Raw genomic sequence first — 25,438 nt, forward strand, 5'->3', positions numbered from 1 at the left:
ACAGAGGATAGGTTCTAGCCGAGCATGACTCCCAGTTTCCTTCTGCAGCCAATTAACCGTGCACTGAGAACTTGAACATACAAGGGCAAATTCATATATGAGTTACTACAGATTCAAGATTCAAACAACTCAATTTAGGAGAGAGAACTGACTCCTTGTTGTTGCTATTGTAAAATAATTTGGTGTTGGATTCTTGCAATCAACTTCAAATAATCTGGAAGTCTAGCAGTGGATCCTCACCTGCCTTTTACCCACCCTTGATGCAGAAAATTTGAGATTGTATTGCAGTGAAAGCTGATACCTTGAGTTGTTCTTGAATGTAATGTGTGGTGTGGCATCTGACAACTCCTCAGTGGCATCACTAGTACATTGAGGAAAAGAGGATCTGGTCTAGCTAGCACTCTCTCGAATGTTCTGATTTCATAGGCCAACACATTTTGATGTCTTAAAAATTAGACCTGATCCTGCATATTTTTGGAGATGCTGATTCCAAAAATGTCATCTGTTTTGCCCTATCATGTCTAGTTTCAGAGATACGGATAGCCTTGTTAGTCATCAAGCAACTTCCTGGTGAGGGAGCCTATGCCATGAATGAAGCCCATTGTGGGGCCTGGGGTTTTCCCTGAGGGAAAAGAACAAGTCTCCTCCCTCCAAGCAGACCTGTGGCAGCCTCGGCAGTTTAAGCCTCGGAGCACCTAGGTTTAATGAATCAAAAACTACCATATTCATTAATGAATTTGTACCTGAAGAAATTGTTGAATCTATTGTGACTAGTTTTGAATGCTTAATTTTTGTGCAATAAAAATGGCCGCCAAATATGATGGCTGATTTAAAATGTTTAATAGAAATTATTTGTATTCCAGGTGGAAAACCATGAATACCTTGTGAAACCGTCCTATGACCCAGTCTTGGCTAAGTTGAGAGAGGAGATGAATGCAATAGAGGAAAAAATGCGGGATGTGCTAAAGACTGCAGCCAAAGAGCTAAGTAGGTTCGGGTGGAGCTTTCTGTTGCATTGTTGCCTCTAATCTGTGTGCTTATGTTCAAGATGCTTCACATTCTCACAGGTTGAAATGTAAAGCTATGCTGTTTTTAAATCAGTCAGAAGCTCATTGAGGTTGTTCCTCATTGAGGAGTTCAGGAACAGTGGATATGTCCGTGGAAGGACAGATTTGCTCACTTCCCAGTGATGCATAACTTCAGGGACTTGTTGGTTATATTCTGGTGTCTACTCATAATTTATGTATAAAGCTTACATAAGAACATGTTCTTAAGAACAGCCCCACTGGATCAGGCCATAGGCCCATCTAGTCCAGCTTCCTGTATCTCACAGTGGCCCACCAAATGCCCCAGGGAGCACACCAGATAACAAGAGACCTCATCCTGGTGCCCTCCCTTGCATCTGGCATTCTGACATAGCCCATTTCTAAAATCAGGAGGTTGCGCATACACATCATGGCTTGTAACCCGTAATGGATTTTTCCTCCAGTAACTTGTCCAATCCCCTTTTAAAGGCGTCTAGGCTAGACGCAAGGACCACATCCTGTGGCAAGGAGTTCCACAGACCGACCACACGCTGAGTAAAGAAATATTTTCTTTTGTCTGTCCTAACCCACCCAACACTCAATTTTAGTAGATGTCCCCTGGTTCTGGTATTATGTGAGAGTGTAAAGAGCATCTCCCTATCCACTCTGTCTATGCCCTGCATAATTTTGTATGTCTCAATCATGTCCCCCCTCAGGCGTCTCTTTTCTAGGCTGAAGAGGCCCAAACGCCGTAGCCTTTCCTCATAAGGAAAGTGCCCCAGCCCCGTAATCATCTTAGTCGCTCTCTTTTGCACCTTTCCCATTTCCACTATGTCTTTTTTGAGATGCGGCGACCAGAACTGGACACAATACTCCAGATGTGGCCTTACCATAGATTTGTACAACGGCATTATAATACTAGCTGTTTTGTTCTCAATACCCTTCCTAATGATCCCAAGCATAGAATTGGCCTTCTTCACTGCCGCCGCACATTGGGTCGACACTTTCATCAACCTGCCCACCACCACCCCAAGATCTCTCTCCTGATCTGTCACAGACAGCTCAGAACCCATCAGCCTATATCTAAAGTTTTGATTTTTTGCCCCAATGTGCATGACTTTACACTTACTAACATTGAAGTGCATCTGCCATTTTGCTGCCCATTCTGCCAGTCTGGAGAAATCCTTCAGGAGCTCCTCACAATCACTTCTGGTCTTCACCACTTGGAAAAGTTTGGTGTCATCTGCAAACTTAGCCACCTCACTGCTCACTCCTGTCTCCAGGTCATTTATGAAGAGGTTGAAAAGCACCGGTCCCAGGACAGATCCTTGGGGCACACCGCTTTTCACCTCTTTCCATTGTGAAAATTGCCCATTGACACCCACTCTCTGCTTCCTGGCCTGCAACCAGTTCTCAATCCACGAGAGAAGCTTAAAAAATGTCAGTACCTTTGTGAACTTGGGGGGCATTGTAGATTTTTTCTATTTTTAGAAACTTCTACAGCAGCAATTTTCAGTTTTCATCTCATGGCACACTGACAAGGCATTAAAATTGTCAATGCACACCATAAGTTTTTTGACAATTTAGAAAGGCACACCGTTCTGCTGATAGTTGCTCACATCCCCCAATGACCCTACTAATAAATGACCCTCCCTCAAGTTCCCATTGCACAACTGTGAACCATTTGCAGCACACCGGTGCTGTGGCACAGTGGTTGAAAATTGTTGCTCTTCAGCATTCAAAAGTTCTTTAATGGGAGGTATCGTCCTCCCACGAAGATGTGGCAAGCTCTCTCTTCTGCCACTTTAAGCAGCATCTGAAAACTCTTTTAAAACCTTTAAGGTTTAAAATCTTTAAAACTTTTAAGGTTTTAAAGACCTTTTAAAAGTAGTATGTTACTCAGTGAAACTTGTGTATTTTTATTGCTGCTTAAAGTACAGGTGTGCATTGCTTAATGACAAGGATGTGTTCCTGCACCTCCCCATCGTCAAATGACACAGATGTTAAACGATGTCACATTTTCAAAGTTCCAGAACTGCTGTGCTCCCCTCACCTCTGCGGACTTTTTTGAGCACCTTAGTGGCCACTTGTGGCCTCTGCGAGACTCAGAATGACCGTAAAGGCAAAAAAAACAAAAACAAAAAAACACAAACTTCCGGTTTCCTCAGGAAACTGGAATTGACTTTTTTTTGCCTTATAGGGCTGTCTGAGACCTGAGGAAACCGGTAGTTGTGATTTTTTTTTTACCTTTTCCGTCATTCTGAGCCTCTGCAGGATTCAGAAAAGCCCCTGGAGGCAAGGGGGGCATAGCTTGCCTCAGCTCTGGAGTCTTGGGGGGAGAGCAGTGATCGGCAATGGACCATTGCATATGTGACCTGTCGCTGGTTGGAACATTGTAAAGCGATATTCACCTGTATTATGTTAAGGTAATTTAAGTGGTATATAAATATTCTTAAAAATACTTCATTTTGTCTATTTTTGTGTTGGCTGCTTTATGCCAGCCATTGATCAGAAAAGGTAGAATACAAGTAATTTAATATTTGAATGTCCTTTATCTTAGATAACATTAGATTGTACAATATTATCACTTTTAAAACATCTCCTATTTCTAATTTTGGTTGTAGAAAAGTATAGCTCAACTCTCACCCTTAGCACTCTTTCATCTAACCAGCTAGGTGCTGGGACATCTTCCAAACCCTGTGACTATGAGTTAACTTCTCAGTAGGTGGCCTGCTACAGTATCAAGCTGCAAAACCCAGCCAAGAGAGACATTTGAGTCACTGAGTGGAGATAATGAAAATGTGATTTGTGTGTTTATAATGCTGTAGTCAGTCGTGCATTTTATTTTCTCTGCTATGGAACAGGTTTGGAGGCTGGCAAGAGCATCAAGTTAGAGTGCAATGCACAGTTTGGGCATTATTTCCGAATTACTTACAGGGAAGAAAGGATTCTGCGGAACAATCAGAAATACCACATGTTGGAGACCCAGAAGAATGGAGTGAAATTCTACAACAAGTATGTGAAATGTTTCTGAACTTGGCCCGTTTTGATTTTTGGTTAGAGGAATCCCTGGGTCTGAAGGCTGGGTGGTGGGTCCAAAAGGACTGGTTGGATCTACCCGGCTTGCTGTTCTCCTTGTGGGATGTAGGAAGCACCTTGCGCTTGTCCCTACTTTCCACCAGCAGAGGGTCCAGGGCTTGACCAAAAAGCTTGGAACCTTTGAAGGGGGTGGCTACTAGGCATGCCTGGGAGCACTGGTCCATGACCCAGTGGTGGAGCCAGATGTTGTTCTTTGCTACCACATTACCTGTGATAGCCCTGGCACTGGACTGCATGGACTCCATGAGGAGTTAGTTGTGAAGGCTGCGGCCGGAGAGACCTTCTTAAGCATATTGTGCATGGGTCTGGAAAGGTTCTTGTCCAAGGCCACCAGATCCTCAAGCCAACAGCAGGAATGCCACCCTTCCTTCCCCAGAACTAGAATTATCAGGTAAGAAATTCTGACTTTCTACAACAAGTATGTGAAATGCACAAGTTGCTCTTGGGCATGCCTCTGCCTCAGTATACCACAATAGTGAAAGTACCCTCTAGCCTAGTGAACAGCTGCACAGCCATGGGTTTAATTATGGTTCCATGTGGTATTCTTGAGCCTTGCATCTTCTTCCCCTGCCCCGCCTTGTGCAGATGTAGAAAGGAAGTTTTAAGCTACCAGAACTAGTTTAGAGCAAACTAGGATTTGCCTTGACATCTGAACACAGAAAGTCCTTCTTATAGGAAGGAAGAAGCCAAGAGTCCAGTTTCATATTCTGAATTATTCATAAACTCTGCTGAGAACAAGCCAGATTTTGCTGGGTTTGTATATCACATCCAATCCTGGTTTGTTCTAAACTAAAAGCAGGCATATAAAGCTTCCTCTCCTTGCATGTGACCCAAGGCTCAGGTAAGTCATGTGGAATCATAATTAATTATAATCCCTCATGATGATGATGGAAAATCAAACTAAGCAAATAGCTGGAAACTTTTTTTTTTTGTTCATGTGCAGTAACCTGAAAGAGCTCAATGAAGAATATGGGAAGACCAAAGAAAAGTATGAAGCATCGCAGGATACAATTGCTCAAGAAATCATCAAAATTTCAGCAGGTAAGGAAGACTGGAATAAAACCTGAAGTGGCTAGATGTGTTCAGATAATATTAAAACCAGGGCTTTTTTTGTAATGGAACGCACCAGAACGGTGTTCCGGCACCTTTTTTCCCCCCTCCTCTCCGCCCCCACCTTTTCCCCCTCCCTGCTCTGCTCCCGCCCCACACTGCTGGCTAGGGAGGGATTCGAACCTCCAACCTTTTGTTCCACAGCCCAGCACTCTCTCCATTGGGCTATAGGAAAGCCTATAGTTAAAGTGTTCAGAACTAATATATGAGGTCTTGAGCCCAGCTGGTGGCCATCAGCGCCTCAAGTATTAGTTCCAAACACTTTGAGCCTAAGAGCTCTTATGGCTCAATTGCTAAAGTGCTGGTCTGTGGAGCCAGAAGCTAAGGGTTCAAATCCCTATGAAGAATAAATTTTTTTCCTTTTATTTTTTAAGTTCCAGGTAGGACTTAACCCACAGCCTCCAGCAGGGGGCTCACTCCAGGAGCTTAACTGTGGGTTAAGTCCTACCTGGGACTTAAAAAAAAAAAAGGTAAAAAAAAAAAGCCTGCCTGGGACTGAACTTTGAGGAGTTTTGCAACCTCAACTGTCCCCCCTTTTGGCAACTGGCAACCAACCTTTATATTTTGCAGCCATGGAGCACCTCCCCACCTAAAAAAAGAAAAAGAAAAAAAAATTATTCCTCATAGGGATTTGAACCCCTAGCCTCTGGCTCCACAGACCAGCACTTTAGCAATTGAGCCATAAGAGCTCTTAGGCTCAGAGTGTTTGGAACTAATACTTGAGGCGCTGATGGCCACCAGCTGGGCTCAAGACCTTATATATTAGCTCTGAACACTTTAACTATAGGCTTTCCTATAGCCCAATGGAGAAAGTTTCCTGTAGCCCAATGGAGCACCTCCCCACCTAAAAAAAATGGGGTGTTTCACTCCAGCTGTGGCAGGAGTGCTTTTGCTATCAGGGAGCTCACATGGGATGGACGTATGCGCGTGTGTGTGCGTGTGTGTAGTTATTGACTACGTCTAGTTGTATCATATTACTTATTTCTCCGATAAAAAATGGTTTATAAATAAATAAATAAATAAAAGATTAACAAGTTGTGAGTTCCTGCACTTTTTTTTTTAAACAAAAATGCACTGATTAAAACAGACTTTTCTTTGGAATGCTGACACGTACCAGTCTGGAGGAAAGAGCATGAGCTGATGGTCAGCTTTCATACTTGGTTCCAAGTCTACAAAGTTGAAATGCTCCCCTACTCAGAAGATAGTAGTAAAGACAACTAGGGGAATTAGCAAGCATTTTGCAGATTCAGGTTGTAGTCATACATCTGTTTACTTGCAGCTGAACACTGTAATCAGGAAGACTTGCTTCCAAGTGAAAGTGGTTTGGAGCAGGCTGCAAAAACGCTACATAGTGGTATGCACTGGTACTAGTGTCCTAGTGGAAGCTTGATTCTACATTCATCCTTCCCATCAGTTGCCCATGCAGAAATGTTGAGATGCACTCCCAAACAGCACTCTGTTGTTTTTTCCCCCTGAAATTTGTACAGCACTTAGCTTTATAAATACAGGTATGAACCTGTATCCATTGGATCCATACCTGTGGTTTCACTTTTCCACAGTTCTCAAATTCTCCCCATCGCACTCAAGATTTGGTTTTCTTCATTTGCAAATGGCAGCTTTATCTCTCATCACTTTGGAAAGAACAGTGAGAACCTAGACCATCGGTTTTCAACCGCTGTGCCATGGCACACTAGTGTGCTGCAAGGCTACCTCGGTTGTGCCGCGAGATCAGAGGAAGCAGGCAGCAACCACGTGCCCGTGTGTGGAAGAAGCGACTGCTTTGAGACTCATGCGGCAGGCAACACAAGCAAGGGAGCAGACAGCGAAGGGGCTGGTCGCGGGTGCTGCTGAGCACGACTAAGGCTGCAACCTTATCCTCAATTTCCTGAGCCCCATTGACTATTATGGGGCTTACTTCTGAGTAGACATGCATAGGGTTGGGCACTAGGGCGGTTGTTGCCTGCCTACGTGCTGATTGGGCAGCCAGGGAAGGTGCAGGGAAGGGCTGCAGGAGGTGGGAGCTGCGGAATGAGTGAGAAGGAGTGAGCCAGAAGCAGGTAAGCAGGTATGAGTCTGCTGAGGACATCAAGCTGGCTGACTGAAAAGGGTCCTTGCAAGTCCCTTTCCTTGCCATGGTTCAACTCCCCAAAGCGACCCTCACTGCGTTGCCTTTTGCCTTTCAGAGGCAGGGCGTTGGGCCCCCAATCCTATACACACTTACCTGGGAGTAATCCCCATTGACTATAATGGGGCTTATTTCTGAGTAGACATGCATAGGGTTGAGCACTAAGGTGGTGGTTGCCTGCTTGCGTGCTGATTGGGCAGCCAGAGAAGCCTGGAGGAGCCAGGAGGTGGGAGCTGTGGAGTGAGTGAGAAGGAGGGAGCCAGAGGTGGGCTAGGTGGTATGTAGTGAGCGAGTCTGCTGAGGGCACCAAGCTAAGGACTGGTTGGCTGAAAAGAGTCCTTGGAAGTCCCTTTTCCTTGCCACAGTTTGCCTACAACTCCCCAAAGTGACCCTTCCTGCGTTGCCTTCTGCCTTTCAGAGGAAGGGCGATGGGCCACAATCCTACCCACACTTACCTGGGAGTAAGATCCATTGACTATAGTGGGGCTTACTTCTGAGTAGACATGTCTAGGATTGGGCTTGGTCGCAGTCTTTTTCCTCAAATACAGGAGCAGGCGATTGGCATTTCTCTTCTCAAATTGTACATGTGTGTTGGCAACCTTCAGACTCGAGAGACAATGGGATCGCGCTCTGAATGGTGGTTCTGGAACAGCGTCTAGTGTGGCTGAAAAGGCCGATTCGGGAGTGACAATCCCTTCCACACCGGGAGCAAGTGCAGTCTGTCCCTGGTCTGTCTCCCTGGCTATGGGCCTTCCTTCTTTGCCTCTTTGCCTCAGACTGTTGGCCAAGTGTCTCTTCAAACTGGGAAAGGCCATGCTGCACTGCCTGCCTCCAAGCGGGCCACTCAGAGGCCAGGGTTTCCCATCTGTTGAGGTCCACTCCTAAGGCCTTCAGATCCCTCTTGCAGATGTCCTTGTATCGCAGTGGTGGTCTACCTGTAGGGCGCTTTCCTTGCACGAGTTCTCCATAGAGGAGATCCTTTGGGATCCGGCCATTATCCATTCTCACGACATGACCGAGCCAACGCAGGATATAAATAAAGCAGGGTATAAATTCATTAAAGACATAAAGAACATAAGAAGAGCCCTGCTGGTTCAGGCCAAAGGCCCATCTAGTCCAGCTTCCTGTATCTCACAGTGGCCTACCAAATGCCCCAGGGAGCACACAAGACAACAGGCACAATCTGCGTCCTGGTGCCCTCCCCTGCTTCTGGCAATCAGAGGCAGCCTGCCTCTAAAACCAAGAGCTTGTACATACCTACTATGACTTGTAACCTGTAATGAACCTTTCCTCCAGAAATTTGTCCAATCCCCTCACATCCAGGCAAGATGCCATCACTACTTCCTGTGGCAAAGAGTTCCACAAACTAATTACACACTGGGTAAAGAAATATTTTCTTCTGTCTGTCCTAACTCTCATATTTTAGTAATGTACATTTTACAAGCAGAGGGGCTTTTTAATGGGGGAGAATAAATGTGCTTGGGCTCACTTTGAAAATCACCATTAAGTTACATGACTTAAGATCTATCTCTGTTGGAGCAACTGCTATGCGTTGATTGGCCTACATTTCTCCTTTTGTTATTGCCAAATTAGCTTATGTATGTGTAACAGACAGCAAGCAAACATTTTGAGAAATGGATTCTGTTTGCCTTGTTCTGCAATGATAGATTTTCAGACAATATCTGACCCTACACAATTCTTTTCTTTATTACCATGATTTCATGTTTCAGTCTTTATAGGAATATATTGATTGTATTTGTTCCTTTTCATGATTCCTGTGGTAGCTGTTGTCCTCATAAAGCAAGCCATAATGATGTAGCACCTTAGCCTGTGGTTTGGGGGATTTCACAGTTTGTAGTGATGTGTACCCAAGTCCCTTATCCTGTGTGGTGAGATATTACAGGCAGACAGCTTGTAATGGAAGAAAACATGAAGAGTATGGTGTCTGTTTTGTGTTGAATCAAGAAAGATTCAGGAAATTTAGACAGTGCTGAAACTATTTCACTAGGGACAGCTCTAATGAAAAGGCTGTTTCAGTGTTTCAAATTTCTATTTTTATTCTGCTTTGTAAATTAGCAGATTGATTGTACCAATTTAGTCTTTTCATTCTTCATTTGTTGATGCTCTGGTGTATATTTAAGTTTTAGAATTGTCTAGGTTTCTTTGATTAGATTTTGTGCTTATTGTTGTGGAAGAGGTGCATAGTGCTTTACAGAGCAACATAAGCAAAAATCTAGTCACTGTCCTGAAGAATTCACATTTGACATTAAAACAGTGGGGAAGACACCAAAGAAGAGGAGGGTAGGAGAAAGTTCCCGTGGGATGAATTTAAGCAAATACCATTGCACACACATTTGATTTCACTAAGGGTGAAAACTAAAGGAGACAAAATTTAACAAATCCTTAAGCATCTAGTAGAATGTTTGAGTAATGTAGCCTGAATTTTATGTTTGCATGTTATGCTGCTTATCCACGTAAATAGCTTGGGGGAGCCGTTATCTGCCATTAATTCATTCAGCGTATGAATTGCTGACAAATGTGTACAATTTCTGTATCACACGAAAAAGGAAGGAAGACCTCGCATTGATACCAGCAAGACCGGGGATCAGAGAAAAGTAGAGGAATTTGCACAAGCGCTTGAGGAATGTCTCCCAGGTCCGGCCGACGCAAATGCATCCAAGAGATGGGAACATTTCAAGAATACCGTTTACAGCACCACCTTGTCCATATTCAGCAAGAAGACCAACAAAGCGGCAGACTGGTTTGAAGCCCACTCTGAGGAGTTGACACCAGTCATTGAGGAAAAGAGGAGAGCTCAAGCAGCATACAAGGCCTGTCCCAGTGAGCGCAACCTGCAGGTCCTCCGAGCTGCTCGCAGCAAAGTCCAACAGACTGCCAGGAGATGTGCTAATGACTACTGGCTCTAGCTCTGTTCCGAGATACAGATAGCAGCTGACACAGGCAACATCAAGGAGATGTATGATGGTATCAAGCAGGTCCTAGGTCCAACAAAGAAGAAAATTGCCCCTCTGAAGTCTGCCGCAGGCGAGGTCATCCAGGATCATACACAGCAGATCGAACGCTGGGTACAGCACTACTCTGAGCTATATTCCAGAGAAAATGTAGTCACCGAAGAAGCACTGAACAACATTGAGTGCCTGCCTTTGCTGGAAGAGCTTGACAGTGAACCAACCCTAGCAGAACTTCACGTGGCCCTGGACTCCCTTGCCTTTGGCAAGGCACCTGGAAAAGACAGCATCCCTGCTGAAGTCCTAAAGTGCTGCAAAGAGATCATCTTCACTGAGCTGCATGAAATCCTCTGTCTTTGCTGGAGAGAAGGTGGGGTACCTCAAGACATGAGGGATGCAAATATCATCACGCTGTACAAGAACAAAGGTGACAGGGGTGACTGCAACAACTACCGTGGCATCTCTCTCCTTAGCATTGTAGGAAAGCTGTTTGCCCGAGTTGCACTAAAGAGGCTCCAGGTACTTGCAGAGAGCGTCTATCCAGAATCGCAGTGTGGATTCCGAGCCAGCAGGTCCACCATCGATATGGTATTTTCCCTTAGACAACTGCAGGAGAAATGCAGGGAACAATGACAGCCACTCTTTATAGCCTTCATAGATCTCATGAAGGCTTTTGACCTGGTCAGCAGAGACGGCCTCTTCAAGATTCTCCCCAAGATTGGATGTCTACCCAAGCTCCTCAGCATCATCAGATCTTTCCACAAGGACATGAAGGGCACTGTTGTCTTTGATGGCTCCACATCAGACCCCTTTGACATCTGAAGCGGAATGAAGCAGGGCTGTGTTCTTGCGCCAACCTTGTTTGGGATTTTCTTCGCTGTCCTGCTGAAGCAGGCCTTTGGAACTGTAACAGAAGGCATCTATCTCCGGACCAGATCAGACGGAAAGCTCTTCAACCTCTCCAGACTGACAATGTCCAGCTGAAATGTCTGCGTGACTTCCTCTTTGCCGATGATGCAGCTGTCACTACTCACTCTGCCAAAGATCTCCAGCAGCTCATGGATCGTTTTAGCAAGGCCTGCCAAGATTTTGGACTGACAATCAGCCTGAAGAAAACACAGGTCATGGTTCAGGATGTGGACTCACCTCCCTGCATTACAATCTCTGCGCATGAACTGGAGGTTGTCCATGACTTTGTGTACCTTGGCTCAACGATCTCTGACACTCTTTCTCTCGATACCGAGCTAAACAAGCGCATCGGTAAAGCAGCTACCACGTTTTCCAGACTCACAAAGAGAGTCTGGTCCAACAAGAAGCTGACGGAACATACCAAGATCCAGGTCTACAGAGCTTGCGTCCTGAGTACACTTCTGTACTGCAGCGAGTCATGGACTCTTCGCTCACAACAGGAGAGGAAACTGAATGCTTTCCACATGCGCTGCCTCCGATGCATCTTCGGCATCACCTGGCAGGACAAAGTTCCAAACAACACAGTCCTGGAACGTGCTGGAATCCCTAGCATGTATGCACTGCTGAAACAGAGACGCCTGCGTTGGCTTGGTCATGTTGTGAGAATGGATGATGGCCGGATCCCAAAGGATCTCCTCTATGGAGAACTCGTGTAAGGAAAGCGCCCTACAGGTAGACCACAGCTGCGATACAAGGACATCTGCAAGAGGGATCTGAAGGCCTTAGGATTGGACCTCAACAGGTGGGAAACCCAGGCCTCTGAGCGGCCCGCTTGGAGGCAGGCAGTGCAGCATGGCCTTTCCAGTTTGAAGAGACACTTTGCCAACAGTCTGAGGCAAAGAGGCAAAGAACGAAGGCCCATAGCCAGGGAGACAGACCAGGGACAGACTGCACTTGCTCCCAGTGCGGAAGGGATTGTCACTCCCAGATTGGCCTTTTCAGCCACACTAGACGCTGTTCCAGAACCACCATTCAGAGCGCGATACCATAGTCTTTCGAGACTGAAGGTTGCCAACACACGTGCAATTTCTGCAATAGTAATTGTCCCTTTGCCATTGGTTCCTTCTTGGTTGCTTGAAACTATTGCTAAATATATGTTTATCCCATCACTATACAGGTTCAGAAGTTAATAGTAATTTTGCATTTTTATCCTATCCTTTCCTTTAAGTATCACGAGCATGCCAAACGTGAGTCCCCACTTTTATCTCACAGTAACCCTGCAAGTTAAGTGTGCAGTTTTGATTGTGAGGTTGGGGCAAGGTCAGCTATTAAACGTCATAGCTGAATGGGAATTTGAATCTGGGACACGTCTGCCTATAGGCCAAACTAGATCAGATAGTGATCTGTGAGCATATGTCTCACTGTGTGTGTGTGAAAGCATCTTAGGCAGGTGGTGGTGGTGGGGATTGGATTAGGACCATAGTGCTGGGAGAAGAGTGTTTAGCCATTTCCCTGATGTACATCTCTCATACCCACACAGAAGTTACTACTTGTCATTTTAGGGTGAACTCAAGACTTAAGTTTCCCCCACAGCTTTCTAAGAGATGGGGAGGACACATCACAAATCTTCAACCCTTCATCTCATTTGGCCACTGCATTATGCTAAGGCATAATGTGCCTTGATATTTTTGGTAAGGGTAGCAATATTGTGAACACCTCAGTGAGCACATTAAAAGCTGTCTGGGTATTTTAGTATTGTAGTTAAGTCCTCTCTCTCCCTCTCCTCCCATCCCAACATCTCCTTCTAGAGTGGTATCTAACAGTTATTTTCCCAATAACCTTTACCTGTGTAGAAACTGGTCTCTGAGCATCTGGCCAAACTTACTTGCAAAGTAGGTATTAAGTCTGTCATTGTATAGCAAAATGCATGGCTGGGAAGCTACACAAATAAATTGGAATGCTTGGGAAGGAAAGATGCCATAATCTAACATCACCAACCAAAAAGTTTGATAGATTTTTTTTTCCAACCCTGACTTGCCCACTTATTTTTGTAGTCAGTGCTAGAACCAGCAATATGGAAGACTTGGGGCCATATTCTATCCAATTTTCCAGCACCGGTGCAGCCATGCCAGCGAGGGTTGCACTGCATCCTATAGTAGAACAGTCATGGAGGCCTCTTCCAGATAAGGGAACGTTTGTTTTCTTTCCTCAGGGCTGCATTGCAGTTGCACTGGCACTGGAAAGTTGGATATGATTGAGCCCTTAATTGAATGTAGCTTTTTCCAGTTTCTATTTAGCTGTGCAATGAGGTGGCAATAGATTGAAGTGAAAAACTTTCCAGTGGGAGTTCTAAAAACCACTAAAGAGATTTCCTTGGTGTATATTTATGGAATGAACTTTCTAACCTCCCAAATGGCATCCTGCTTTGTGATTCAGCACTAAACAGCAGAATCCTGAGTGTCTCAACAGGTGTCGAGTGCTAGTCAGTTAAAATGCTGACTTGGAGCCTAATGGCATTATGCTCAATTCAGAATTAACTACATGCAAAAGTGGTGTGCACAGCTAGCAATGGCTTGGTTCAAACATAATGCAAACTGTGATGTGGCACTGCAAGGAGGAATGTAAAAAGAGCCTCTGGCTTGCATGTTTTTTTCTCTCTTCCCCCTCCTCCAAGATGGTCAGAGTAAATATTTGTTTCCTGGGATTTTGACAAAATAATACATTGAACCAGTAAACTGGGCTTTGATCCTGGTTGGCAGAACAGGCGAAAGCTATAGTTTGCAAGTTTAGAAGTCATGGTAAAGTATGGCTTGCCAAAAACTAGGAAGTAACTCATGACTCTGGATGATGCAGCTTAGGGCTTGTTCCTAGCTTGTTCTCCTAGCATCTGAACTGAGTCAAAGTGCCTAGCCAGGTTGGGCATGCATACTGTCTAGCCACACTGTATCACCACTGTGCTTATTTAAAGTGTTTGGGAACCATTGTTCAGTGGCATAGCTAAGCTATCTGGCACACGAGGCACAAGTTTTTTAATAACCCCTGGGATGCTACACACACCATGTCTGGGATGCCTTCTGAGGTTGCATGCGGCCTCCCTGGGCCTCAAATCCTCCCAGAAGCCTTAGAAAGGCACTTCTGGTTTTCTTGGAAACTGTATGCGCCTTTCTAAACCATCCAGTATGCCTTCTGAGGCCTGGGGAGGCTGTGCTTGGTCTCCCTCAGCCTCAGAAGTCTGCTTGTTTTTTGCCTTGGGTCTGCTGTTGGGGGTGCAGGTTTGCACACCCTCAAGGCGTGGTACCCAGGCAGTGTACCTCCTGCCGCCCTTAGCTACACTGTTGCCAGTTATAGATTAATAAATATGTGTTGTGGATTGTGGTCATATTTGCTATTCCTGTATTGAATTACTCTTACCAGAATTTACAAAACATTGGTATCTAATACATTTTTCCATGTACTTGGACACATCTTAGAAGGGTTAATTACCATTATCGGCAGCAGTCTCTCAATTGCATATTCTGTTGCTAATGAGTGTCTGGTTGTTGTTTTTTTGCACGTCTATGCCCAATAGAAATATCCCCAGTTCCTGCCCACAAATAACTTGATATCTAATCAGCATGAAATGCTAATGATGTGCTGAAAAGATGAATATTCATAGAAGAGGATGCTGGACAGGCAGGAGATGCCTCTTGAACTTCTGTTTGTGGAAACCTGCATGAAACTGTACTTTTTTTCCAACAGGCTATAAGGAGCCTATCATGTTCCTGAATGATATTATAGCTCAACTGGATGCCTATGTCAGTTTTGCTTATGTGTCAAATGGGGCACCAACTCCATATGTACGCCCAGTGATTCTGGAAAAGGGCAAAGGGAGGATTGTGCTGAAAGGTGCAAGACACCCCTGCATTGAAACTCAAGATGACATTGCCTTCATCCCAAATGATGCGACCTTTGAGAAGGACAAGCAGATGTTCCATATTATTACTGGTAAAGACTCTGTTGAGATTCCATGTTCATTCCCCCCTCCCCCGGTCTTTTGAAGGGTGTGTGGGTGGGTGTGTGGGTGGATGTGGGTGTGTGAAAAGCAATGAAAGTGCTTTACAACTAATCTGTATGTAAGTCTCAAAACAGCCAAGAAGAGCATATAAAATTTTCTTCAGATTGGTAATTGCATGTAGGTGGGTGTTTGCTTTCGATTATGTAGGTGGGCTAGGTGGGGAGCATATAGGTGGGCTAGCAGGGAGACGCAGCATTTTCAAGTGAGCCGAATGTATCAGCTTTCAGTTGTGAGGAGTGTTTGGAGCATGTGGCACAGTTGGCTCAACAGACAAACTTGTGGGGGTATTTTTCATGATATACAGAAGAAACAGTAAGCATGGAGTGACTGTGGTTGCAGGGATGGCTGTGTTTTATAGTGAAGAAAGTCTGGAGCATACTCCCCATCCCGTTCTGGTTTTCTTATTCATGTTACTTGTTTCTCTTTCCCTCTCACTCTTTTATGAATAGTAGCACCCCAAATGCATTCAGTAGGGCACACTCTGCATCTGGTTTTGTCTGCTGAGCAGGAAGATAATCTGGAGGTAGAGGAGGTTAACAGCTTTTGTCATGGTCAGATATTACCTGGTGGGGTTTAAGCTCAAGATGGTTTCTAACATCTGCTAGAATGGAAAGCCTCTTAGGATGGTCCAGAGATTTATGGATCCAGATGATTCCTGATGGCTGTGCAGGATTCTTCTGTTGAAGAGCTGACGATTCTGTTGTGGCCTTGGTTGACCTCTGGAATGCAGAAAAGACTTGGGCTATTGATGCAATTGTTTCTCAGTGCCATTTTGCCAGTCACACTCAGAACAGTTCAGTGGTCTTTCACATACCTTTTGACAATGAAATCAGTAGTTGGGAAGACTGCTTGAGAGATGGTAGAGGAAGACTTGTGCCAAGTCTGACTGAATGGAGGTAAGAGCTCATTATTGAGCCTTCTCTGTGGTGATAATGGCAGCAAAGGTGGCTTTTCTTTCTGCCACCCTTAGGCCTACAAAATGCTATCCAGTGGAGTTCTTCTGATTAGTATGAGGCCTTTTTCATTCTCACTTATAAGGTGAAATGGAGAGTGTCTCTGTATTTTATGGAGTCCATTTCACAGATAACATCACTTGCATCTGCTACTAACTAGACATCACATTGACAGTTTCAGATGAGGGAACCTTTTGATATCAACTTGTTCAATTCTGATGGATTTTTTCCGGTTTGAAGAGATGAACAGGCTCCTTGGTAGTGTGAGTACACCCCCATGCATACTTGCCTGACCTGACTAATCAAAGCTCCCAGAGCCTAGGGCTATGCAGCTAGGGCCCTAGTCCCATTTACTCCTAGAGGCTGCCTCAGAAGCAGCAGTCATCAGAACACCTGGGCTGGCACAAGGACTGGTGCCTCTGTTTTCTGCTTAGATCTGCTGCAGAAGAAAGAAGAGGAGTAACCAGGGGCTGCTCTTAGCTGGTGATTTCTTACTTTTATTTGTATGTATCTTGTCTTGGAAGGCTTCAGCCTGAAAGGTGGTGCTCAGATAAATTTGGTCTGTATCCTATCCATAATGTGAGTCAACAGGATTCATTCATGATGTGAGTTAGCAGCTTCAAGCCAGAACATAAGCAATGAGGTTCCTCATTGTGAACCTCGGCAGAGGCTTTGTCAGAATTTTGTCCTTAGGCATGTCAGCTGGTCACGTCTATGTATGAGCCAAGACAAGGCGAATGGGAGTGACCTGCTGATATGCTTGAAAAGAGAAGGGCTGTCTCAGAACAACTGATGCTGTTACATGCTGAGAAGAGCCCTTTATCTGTGCCCCGATTCACGTGAACATGTTGGTCAGTGGGAGAGTCTCAGGCTGATGGCCCTTCAACTCTTATTCAGTCCTAAAAGTGACCTATAGTAAAAATTAGTTGCTGACCAAGTCTTGGCAGGTGATAGAAACATGTTGCAATCAACCCAACTATTTAAGATGTTTCATGTTCCTAAAGTGAAATGAGTGACATTCCACAGTTAACCACTGTCACACAATATTTCCCCTTAGAAATATTTGCAGGAAGTGATTGACCATGGTTGAAAAGTTTGTTCAAAGAGGGATTGAATGCTTCTTTTCTGCTGTAACGACAGCAACATTTTTATTTTAGGTTGCTGGAAAACGTTCAAATGAGTGCCTAAGATACCTGTACTGTTTTACTTCTTGATAATACTTTCTCTGCAGGACCAAACATGGGAGGGAAATCAACCTACATTCGCCAGACTGGAGTGATTGTTCTTATGGCCCAGATTGGATGTTTTGTGCCATGTGAATCTGCAGAAGTGACTATTGTTGATCGTATTATGGCTCGAGTAGGAGCTGGAGATAGTCAACTGAAAGGTGTCTCTACTTTCATGGCTGAAATGTTGGAAACTGCAACTATCCTTCAGTAAGAAGTTCTTTTGGCTTTTGCTGCATGTGCATGAGAAGATGATGTTTGGCTGTACAAGTAACGCCTGGTTTATTTTTGCTAGCTTTGCACTCTTGATGCTGTAGGGTCCAAATCCCAGGACAAATTGTTTATCCTGGCTGAAGAATGCTGGGCCTGCATTTTGGATCAAAGTTGAACACGATTTCTGTCTTAGCTGTTGCTGTACTTCTTAAAGACTCTTGCTGCTTCTCTTTTAAAAATCATGTTTGGGTAACACCCCTTTGAGATATGAGGAACTGGAAGCAGCAGCAATTCTATCAGTTGGAGAGTGTTGCTTATTAGAGTTCATTAGCTTCTTTCAGGCTCTAACCCTGTAAAGGGAGAGTCTGTAAAAGAGAGGGGATACGTGACGTGTGTTCTGAGGTCCACTTGAAGAGGGCTATTTGAAGTGTGGTGATGGAGAAAGTTCAATAGTGTGTGCTAGTGCGTGCTTGTGTTTCTTTGATTGGTCAGAAGTTTGCAATGGTGAGGCTGTGCTTTTGGTGAGGTGAGGTGCTGCTTTTAGATCTCTGTCAATTTCAGCACTTATTGAAATTGAGCTTTTATTTTAGAACTGCCACAGAAAATTCATTGATCATCATTGATGAACTGGGGAGAGGAACATCTACATATGATGGATTTGGATTAGCATGGGCTATTTCAGAATACATTGCCAGAAAAATTAGAGCCTTCTGTATGTTTGCTACTCATTTTCATGAACTGACGGCACTAGCTGAACAAATTACCACTGTGAATAACTTGCATGTCACAGCGCTAACTACTGAGGGGGCCCTGACTATGCTGTATCGTGTGAAAAAAGGTAAGATGCCATAGAGAAAAAAAATCTTCTTTTATTGTACAGGAAATTACCACACGGTTGGTTGGTTGATTGATTGCCTCAGAGACATCCTCTTATATATTCCAGAATTACATTTTATCCCTCTTCACTTAACCTTGCACTGATTACCCTTTCCTTCAGTTGTCCTTTGCAGATGTAATGCCTAACTGTGTTTTAGAAAACTTTGCCACGGTTGGGTATTGCATCTGAACATTCACAACATAGTTTGGGAGTGGCTACAAATCAGAACATGAAACTACAGTTTGAAGCAGTTAGCCAACAAGAAGCCCCAATGGGGCTACTCAGATCTGTACCACTTAAAGAGGTGGCACAAATACGAGCTGCTCGGAGCTATCCCAGGCTGCCCAGGAATGGGGTTAGGATCCAGCACTGGGATCCCTCCCCCCGCCTACCTATGTGTCTGCCTATCATCCGCCTCCTGCCTTGAAATACCTCCCTCCACCTGCCCCTCCCCAGACCCCTGCACCAGCCTGGAAAGGCCTGTGCAAACTTACTGGTCCCAGGGCTTGTTCCGGTGTGGGGAGGCTAGCATGCGTCCTCACACCGGCCTCCCGAACTCACAAGTTATCACAGACATGCTTTATGGCACATTTGCAACAGTAATGGGCCGGCACAAAGGACTTGTGCCAGCCCAAGGAGCACTTAGGATTGTGCTCTTAGCTAATTTACTACAACTTAGGCAGCAATCCTAACCACTTTTCTTGCATTGACATAAGGGCAGTACAACTCTGAGGTAAGGGAACAAACATTGCCCTACCTTGAGGAAGCTTCCATGACTGCCCCCCAACTGCAGGATGCAGCACATGCCCCATTGGCACAGCTATGCCAGTGCTGGAAAGTTGGTTAGGATTGCGCCCTCAATGACAGTAATTATGAGAAAGCTTGAAAACCCTATCTGTTGGACTATGAGTTTCAAATTTGTTCAGCTTCAGCTATAGTAGAATGGTGTTTGGCTGTCCGAAGGTACTGCCTTAGGTATAGGCTGGTTTGATGACTGATACCCAATCCAGCCAGCTGCTTTTTTTATGTTTGTTTGTTTAAAATGTGTATCTTTTCAATTTTAGAAGAAAAGTCAAGCTGCCTAACAGTGCAAGAAATTAAAATCATAAAAATGATAGAACAAAAATATTTGAGTCTGTTATACAGAAATAACAATTTGCAAAACTCTGGCAGCAACATCTGTTCAATTTCCCAAACAGCAATCAACCACCACCAAAAGCCCTATCTTCACCAAAAGGCAAATATAAATAATTCTTGTACTGTGAATGCCTCCATGGAGAGGACATTCTAGAACACTTTGCCCCAATTGAAAATGTCCTGGCTCTTACACCCTCGTTGGACTTCAATTTTTTAAGATTCCTGTGTCCCGAGACATTTAGGACTTTAAGGGTGCAATCCTAACCCCTTATGTCAGTGCTTTCCAGTGCTTTTCCCAGTGCCAGTGGGACATGTGCTGCATCCTGCTGTTGCGTGTCACTCATGGAGGCCTCCTCAGAGTAAGGGAATGTTTGTTCCCTTACCTCAGAGCTGCATTGCCCTTACGTCTGTGCTGGTTAGGGTTAGGATTGCGCCCTAAATGGAAGAACTATGTCTTGAATTGGGGCTAGAAATGAATGGTTAAGCAATGGGAATGGAACAATACTAGAGTTGTATGCTTTGTCTGGCTAGCCCAGTACAAAAATGTGTCATTGAATTGAATGTCTGGGCTGAGCTTTCCTTTTGAGAACTAGTGATGCTTTTTTCAGGGGCTTGTGATCAGAGTTTTGGTATTCACGTAGCGGAGCTGGCTGCCTTTCCAAAACATGTGATAGAGAGTGCAAAGGCAAAGGCTCTGGAGTTAGAAGAGTTTGAAAATATTGGAAAACCTATGGAAGATGATGGGGAGCCAGCAGCCAAGAGATGCTACAGAGACAAACAGGTGTGTTTAACCACCATTATTCACTTATTTGTATCCCACCATACCACATTTTGCAAAACAGTTTGCAACTTCAGTTTTAAATCATTTCATCCATTTAAACAAACTGTAAATAAAAATTGAAACTGTGAACATTTCAGTCCTTAAAATAGCATTACACCACCAAAAGTTCACTTCTTTTTCCATAATAACAAATGTTCCTCTATAATGAATGGATCTTATAGCGGTGTCTAAAGGCCTCTGTAAAGCAGGGGAGACTACTGCAGTTTATCATTGATAGTTTATTGAAAGGAGGGTGCTTGAAGCAAGGTTCTTGATGAGAAGCTCCTTGGGCGTGTTTCATCAGGAAAAGGCAGGATATAGATCCTGAAAAATGAATGAATACATTACAAGTTGAGTGGAATAACCGGAAGAGGCAAAGGTACCTGTTTATGAATTGGATGGGAGCAAACACATCTTGAATCAGTGGTGTGAATGAGCTTACAGGGGGTGGTTGCTCTGTTTGCCTGGGCTTCTTAATCCTCTCCTCTTTTCCACCTGACACACCCCGCCATTAGATACTTTTGTAGTCCCTGCCACCTGTATATCTTGGCTTTCTTTCCATGATGAAGCACAAAGCAGTAAACATCAAATACCTTTTGGAAAAGAATTTAGGAATACCATTTGAATATAAAATATGAGTGAAAAATTGGTTAAATATTTTTTTTACTACACTTGTCCTTGAGAGAAGTCATACAGTAAGCACGCAATAAATTGCTATACCATTTTACCATTTAATTCCAACCAAGTTTTTTTAAAAAAAATATGTTACACACACACAAAATATATTTTGTTAACACCAACAGATTTAAATGCTGGAAATGTTAACATATCTGTTCCATGTATGGTGAGAAACACAATCAAATCATTTGCTTCCAGTATTGGCTGTCATCTCCCAAAGGACTGAGACTTGATTCTTTTTACAGGTCCAGCCTATTTATACACGGATTTGACTCAACATGAATGGCCACTGCAAATGAGAAGGAATGTGCTGATCCCTGGAGAAGGGGAAAATGCATTCCTTTAAAATCAGTTTAAAAAACTGAACAGTCCTTTAACAATAGCCTCCTTAATGAGAGAGAGAGAGAGAGAGGGCAGCTGGCTGACAATCCATCAGTCCTTCTCTCTCCAGGCGACCCCTCCCTTCCCCCTGAGCACGTGAAAGACAGGGGAGCATTGGTGAAAGGAGGGGCTGAGTGAAGTGCTTTGCTCTTGGAGGATGACTGTTTGATGGATTGTCTTCTTAATGACTCTTATCTTACATCACAAAGATCAGCAAGGCTGTTTTTAAATCACCTGAGTAAAGAAACTTTGTTTTTTAAATTGATTTGCTATAGTGCGTTTTTTGCCATCCACGTGAGTGCTTGGAACAGAACCCACGCTAATAATGAGGCTCAACCTGTAAATATATTTGAACAAAAATAAGGGGTTTGTAGATTGTGTGGTATTGGAAATGAGCAGCAGTTAGTACAAGTGATTGATGAAGCTGTTAGAGATAAAAGGAATGGACAGATGAACCAAATAAGATAAACAAAATGATGTCCTGTTGAACCATGAAAAATGCTGCTGGTGTACAGCAGTTATCCTCCTTTAGCTGCTGTACCAAACTATATGAACAACTCATGAAAGCCTTTAGTCTGCAGTAAAACTTCATGCATCTAGACCACAGAAGCCTATGACACAATAAATTAGTCTTTATGGTGCCACAAAATTCTTCCCTGTTTCTACTGCAGCAGCCTGAAATGTCCACCCATCTGGAATTTAGTTCTTGAAGCATTTTTTGTTTTGTTTACAGTTTACAGCAAAACTTATCTATAGTGCAGTTATCAATGAAAGATGCACAATTGCACAAATTAAAGAATAAATGTAAAGGCCTAAAAGAATTAAAACATTAAATGTACTTCGGTGAGTGAGCTGTATAAGTCAAAGCTTCTACAAGAGAGAGAAGGTATCTCCTGGGCAGTTGCTAATCTGGCAGCTTTTTTCATTGACAAATTTTTCATCATAAAGCAGGGGGCCACAGTACGAAATGTTCTCATTGATTCAATAAACTAAATTTCCTAGACTTGACAGAGTCGCCTTAGGGAGCACAAAAAAGTAGCAGTCTTCCATTTCCTGTGTGTACTGAAATGCACATATCCTGTAAAGAGGGCACAAATCAAAGGTTGAGCATCTGTTTTCTTTTTTCCTTTTAGGAAGGTGAAAAAATAATCCAGAATTTCATTTCTAAAGTGAAAGCAATGCCATTAAATGACATGTCTGAGGAAGATATCAGAACCAAGCTGAAGCTGCTAAAAGATGAAGTTCTGGCAAAAAACAACAGTTTTGTGAATGAAATCATTTTCCAAGCAAAACGACATGGGAAAACAACACCACCAGATGAAATGGAGTTATGATTTGAAGTTGGAGCTACCCAGAAGAGCAGGCACATGGCCACCTTCAAAAGAAGCAGTTGCTTCTTCACCTTCTCTCTTACAGCATTTAGTTAGTTGTGGCATGTGACATGATATTGTGTTGTAGATTCCCCGATTTCCACAAGTGGCAGCCAAATATATTGAGCTAAGGTGGGGAAATTCACATGATGATGTCATGTCGTGAATTTTACCTTGCAAGGGTGAGAGGAAGAGTTAGAGTTGTGTGACTGTTGACTTCGGTGCTTCCCATACACTAGCCATCATTCTGGCCCCAAGAGAAGCAGATACTGTTTTCTTACAGCAATGCATGTAGACCGATGATAACACTTTGGGATATTTTGCTCTGATTGCTAAAACAACTTGCTTCAGTTTAGTGTTGAAATGTTGGTATTCTGTTGCACTAGAAACAGATTTTTCCAGTTTTATGAACAAGTTTTGAATAAAATACTGTTTTTCAAGATTCAAGAAGTGTGTGAATCTTTCAAAAACAAATAATTAAGGAGTTTTATCACCTTTCAGCGGAAAAATCTTAGCCAGAGTTTGACATGGGGTTGGCAGTCTAATTTGGTACTAAAGGCTATATCCAGTCATAATTTCCCTGAGGGCAGTATTTAATTTGCATTTTAGTTATGAAACCATGGAGGCAAAAATGCAGACAGTAGGAAAAAGGGGGCTAATAAAAGAAGAGGAGGAGAGGAATAGAAAGGAAAGCAGAATATGAGGAGGTACAGAGTATGGTACAAAACTATAAGAAGATTTTCCCAGATAAAGGGGTTGAAAACAACAGAATAAGAAGGTATTGTCAAGAGGTTTGGGCTTGTCTTCTGTTCTCGAGGGGCAAAGCCTTTGCATCCAAAGCCAATGGGTTTTAGCTATAGATGTTTCTGAATGATGCTCTTTGCAGGAATGGAATCCTGCAAATGTGCCTGAACAGAAGGATGTGCAGCTTCCCATGAACTACATGAATGCCTTGAAATTCCCCTCTATTCTAATTTTGCAATTATTACTCTCAAATATAGAAAGAACATAATTTCTGTTATATACAATAATTCTTACCGTAGCTTGATTAAATAACATGAAGTAGTGTTTATCATCATGAAAAATCTGATAACTTTTCCTGATATCTATTACAGGGATGTCAAACTTGTTTCATACAGAGGGCCGAAGTTAGCATTCATGATGCCTGCTGAGGGCAGAAGCGACATCGTTAAGCAGAAAGTGACGTCATTAAGCAGAGGATGGCCAGATATAAGCATTTTGTTGTCACATAGAAACAATTAGCTACGAATGACAGAAGAGAAAATCTGCAAATCTTGTTCATATTTTCAAGATATGAAAGCCCAATTATTAAGCTGGGACAGCCCAATTATAACAAGGGCCAGAGAAATTGCTTCTGGGGGCCACATTTGTCCCATAGGCCTTATGTTTGACACCCCTGGTCTATTAGCTACATATTTTGCAAACTATAATTGTATAAGAAGTGATTAAATTGGTCTTTAATAACTGGCAGCTGATATTTTTGTCACTGCCAATAAATACATTAATTGAAGAAACATAAAAGGATTACATTTGGCCCATGTATGTGTGATGGACTTGCATGAATTCAGGTATAAGCTTTTACACCCTTCCCCCCCCCAAACAAGAAAAACTGTTTAAATCATGAAGGCTATTCCTTGCACTATTCAACTTACTCTGTTTATGCCCAGGAGCCAGTTTGAAATGAGATAATGAAGCTGCTGTCTTTGCAGTTGTCTTGGTTCCCTCATGTCTCTTGTACTGTGATTTTAGTTCCTAAAGAATAGTATGTACTGGCACCCCCCCCCCACATCCACTGATCCAATATCTGCTGTTTCAGAAATCCCCCTCCCATCACACAAACTGCTTATCTGCTTCAGATCACAGCCTTCCTGTTGCTCTTTATGGTCTCCTGGCTCTTTGCAGACTACAACATAAAAGAAGGAAGCAGCAGAAGCACTCACAGGAAGCAAGGCAGAGGCCTGAAAAGAATGTGATGCAAAGCTCTTTGAACTCTGTGATAAGCATCATGTTCTCTGTAAGAAGGAGGGGGTATTCATCACTAGGGGGTAGCCCCTCCCTATGTACAAGGCAGGGCTGAACTGCAAAGGACTCCTCCCAGAAAGGGGCTTCCTTGTCCTCCCAGTTCAGCTCTGCCTTACATAGAGCATGGTCATCTGCAGGCTGAACTCTTCAAGCTCAACAACTTCTCATTCATCCTTCCAGCATCCTTCATGCCTCTGTCGCCCTTTCTTCTCCCCCCCCCCACCACTCCCTGTGTCCCTTTCCCACCATATCCAAGCGACTCATGGAGATCAAACATCTCCTGTGGGCAGAACAACATCTCATATCCATAAGGGCCAAGCACCTGGCAGGATCAACAAACGTAGCCACAGACTTATTAAACAGGCAGCACGTCAGCAAAGCAGAGTGGCACCTAAATTTGAGGAAATCGCTCAGATTAGGGACGCCATTAGTGGACCTCTTTGCCTCCA

General features: G+C 43.7%; 1 protein-coding gene across 2 annotated transcripts in view; it reads left to right on the top strand.

Moving 5' to 3' along the window:
- Positions 1-23,469, top strand: part of MSH2 (mutS homolog 2) — a 98,267-nt gene extending 74,798 nt beyond the window's left edge. The window contains exons 9-16 of one of the 2 annotated variants that reach the window (XM_066611882.1): positions 864-987; positions 3,890-4,040; positions 5,068-5,165; positions 14,976-15,221; positions 17,476-17,680; positions 18,274-18,521; positions 20,306-20,478; positions 22,710-23,469. In XM_066611882.1, the coding sequence (XP_066467979.1) occupies positions 864-987; positions 3,890-4,040; positions 5,068-5,165; positions 14,976-15,221; positions 17,476-17,680; positions 18,274-18,521; positions 20,306-20,478; positions 22,710-22,910 (1,446 nt within the window). In that variant the 3' untranslated portion in view covers positions 22,911-23,469. Of the gene's footprint in view, positions 1-863; positions 988-3,889; positions 4,041-5,067; positions 5,166-14,975; positions 15,222-17,475; positions 17,681-18,273; positions 18,522-20,305; positions 20,479-22,709 lie in introns of those variants that run through there. The other variant, XM_066611883.1, reaches the window with a different exon arrangement.
- The last annotated feature ends 1,969 nt before the right edge of the window (positions 23,470-25,438 follow it).

This window comes from Tiliqua scincoides, chromosome 1 (genome assembly GCF_035046505.1).
Source record: "Tiliqua scincoides isolate rTilSci1 chromosome 1, rTilSci1.hap2, whole genome shotgun sequence".
In the NCBI taxonomy this organism is placed as follows: Eukaryota; Metazoa; Chordata; class Lepidosauria; order Squamata; family Scincidae; genus Tiliqua; species Tiliqua scincoides.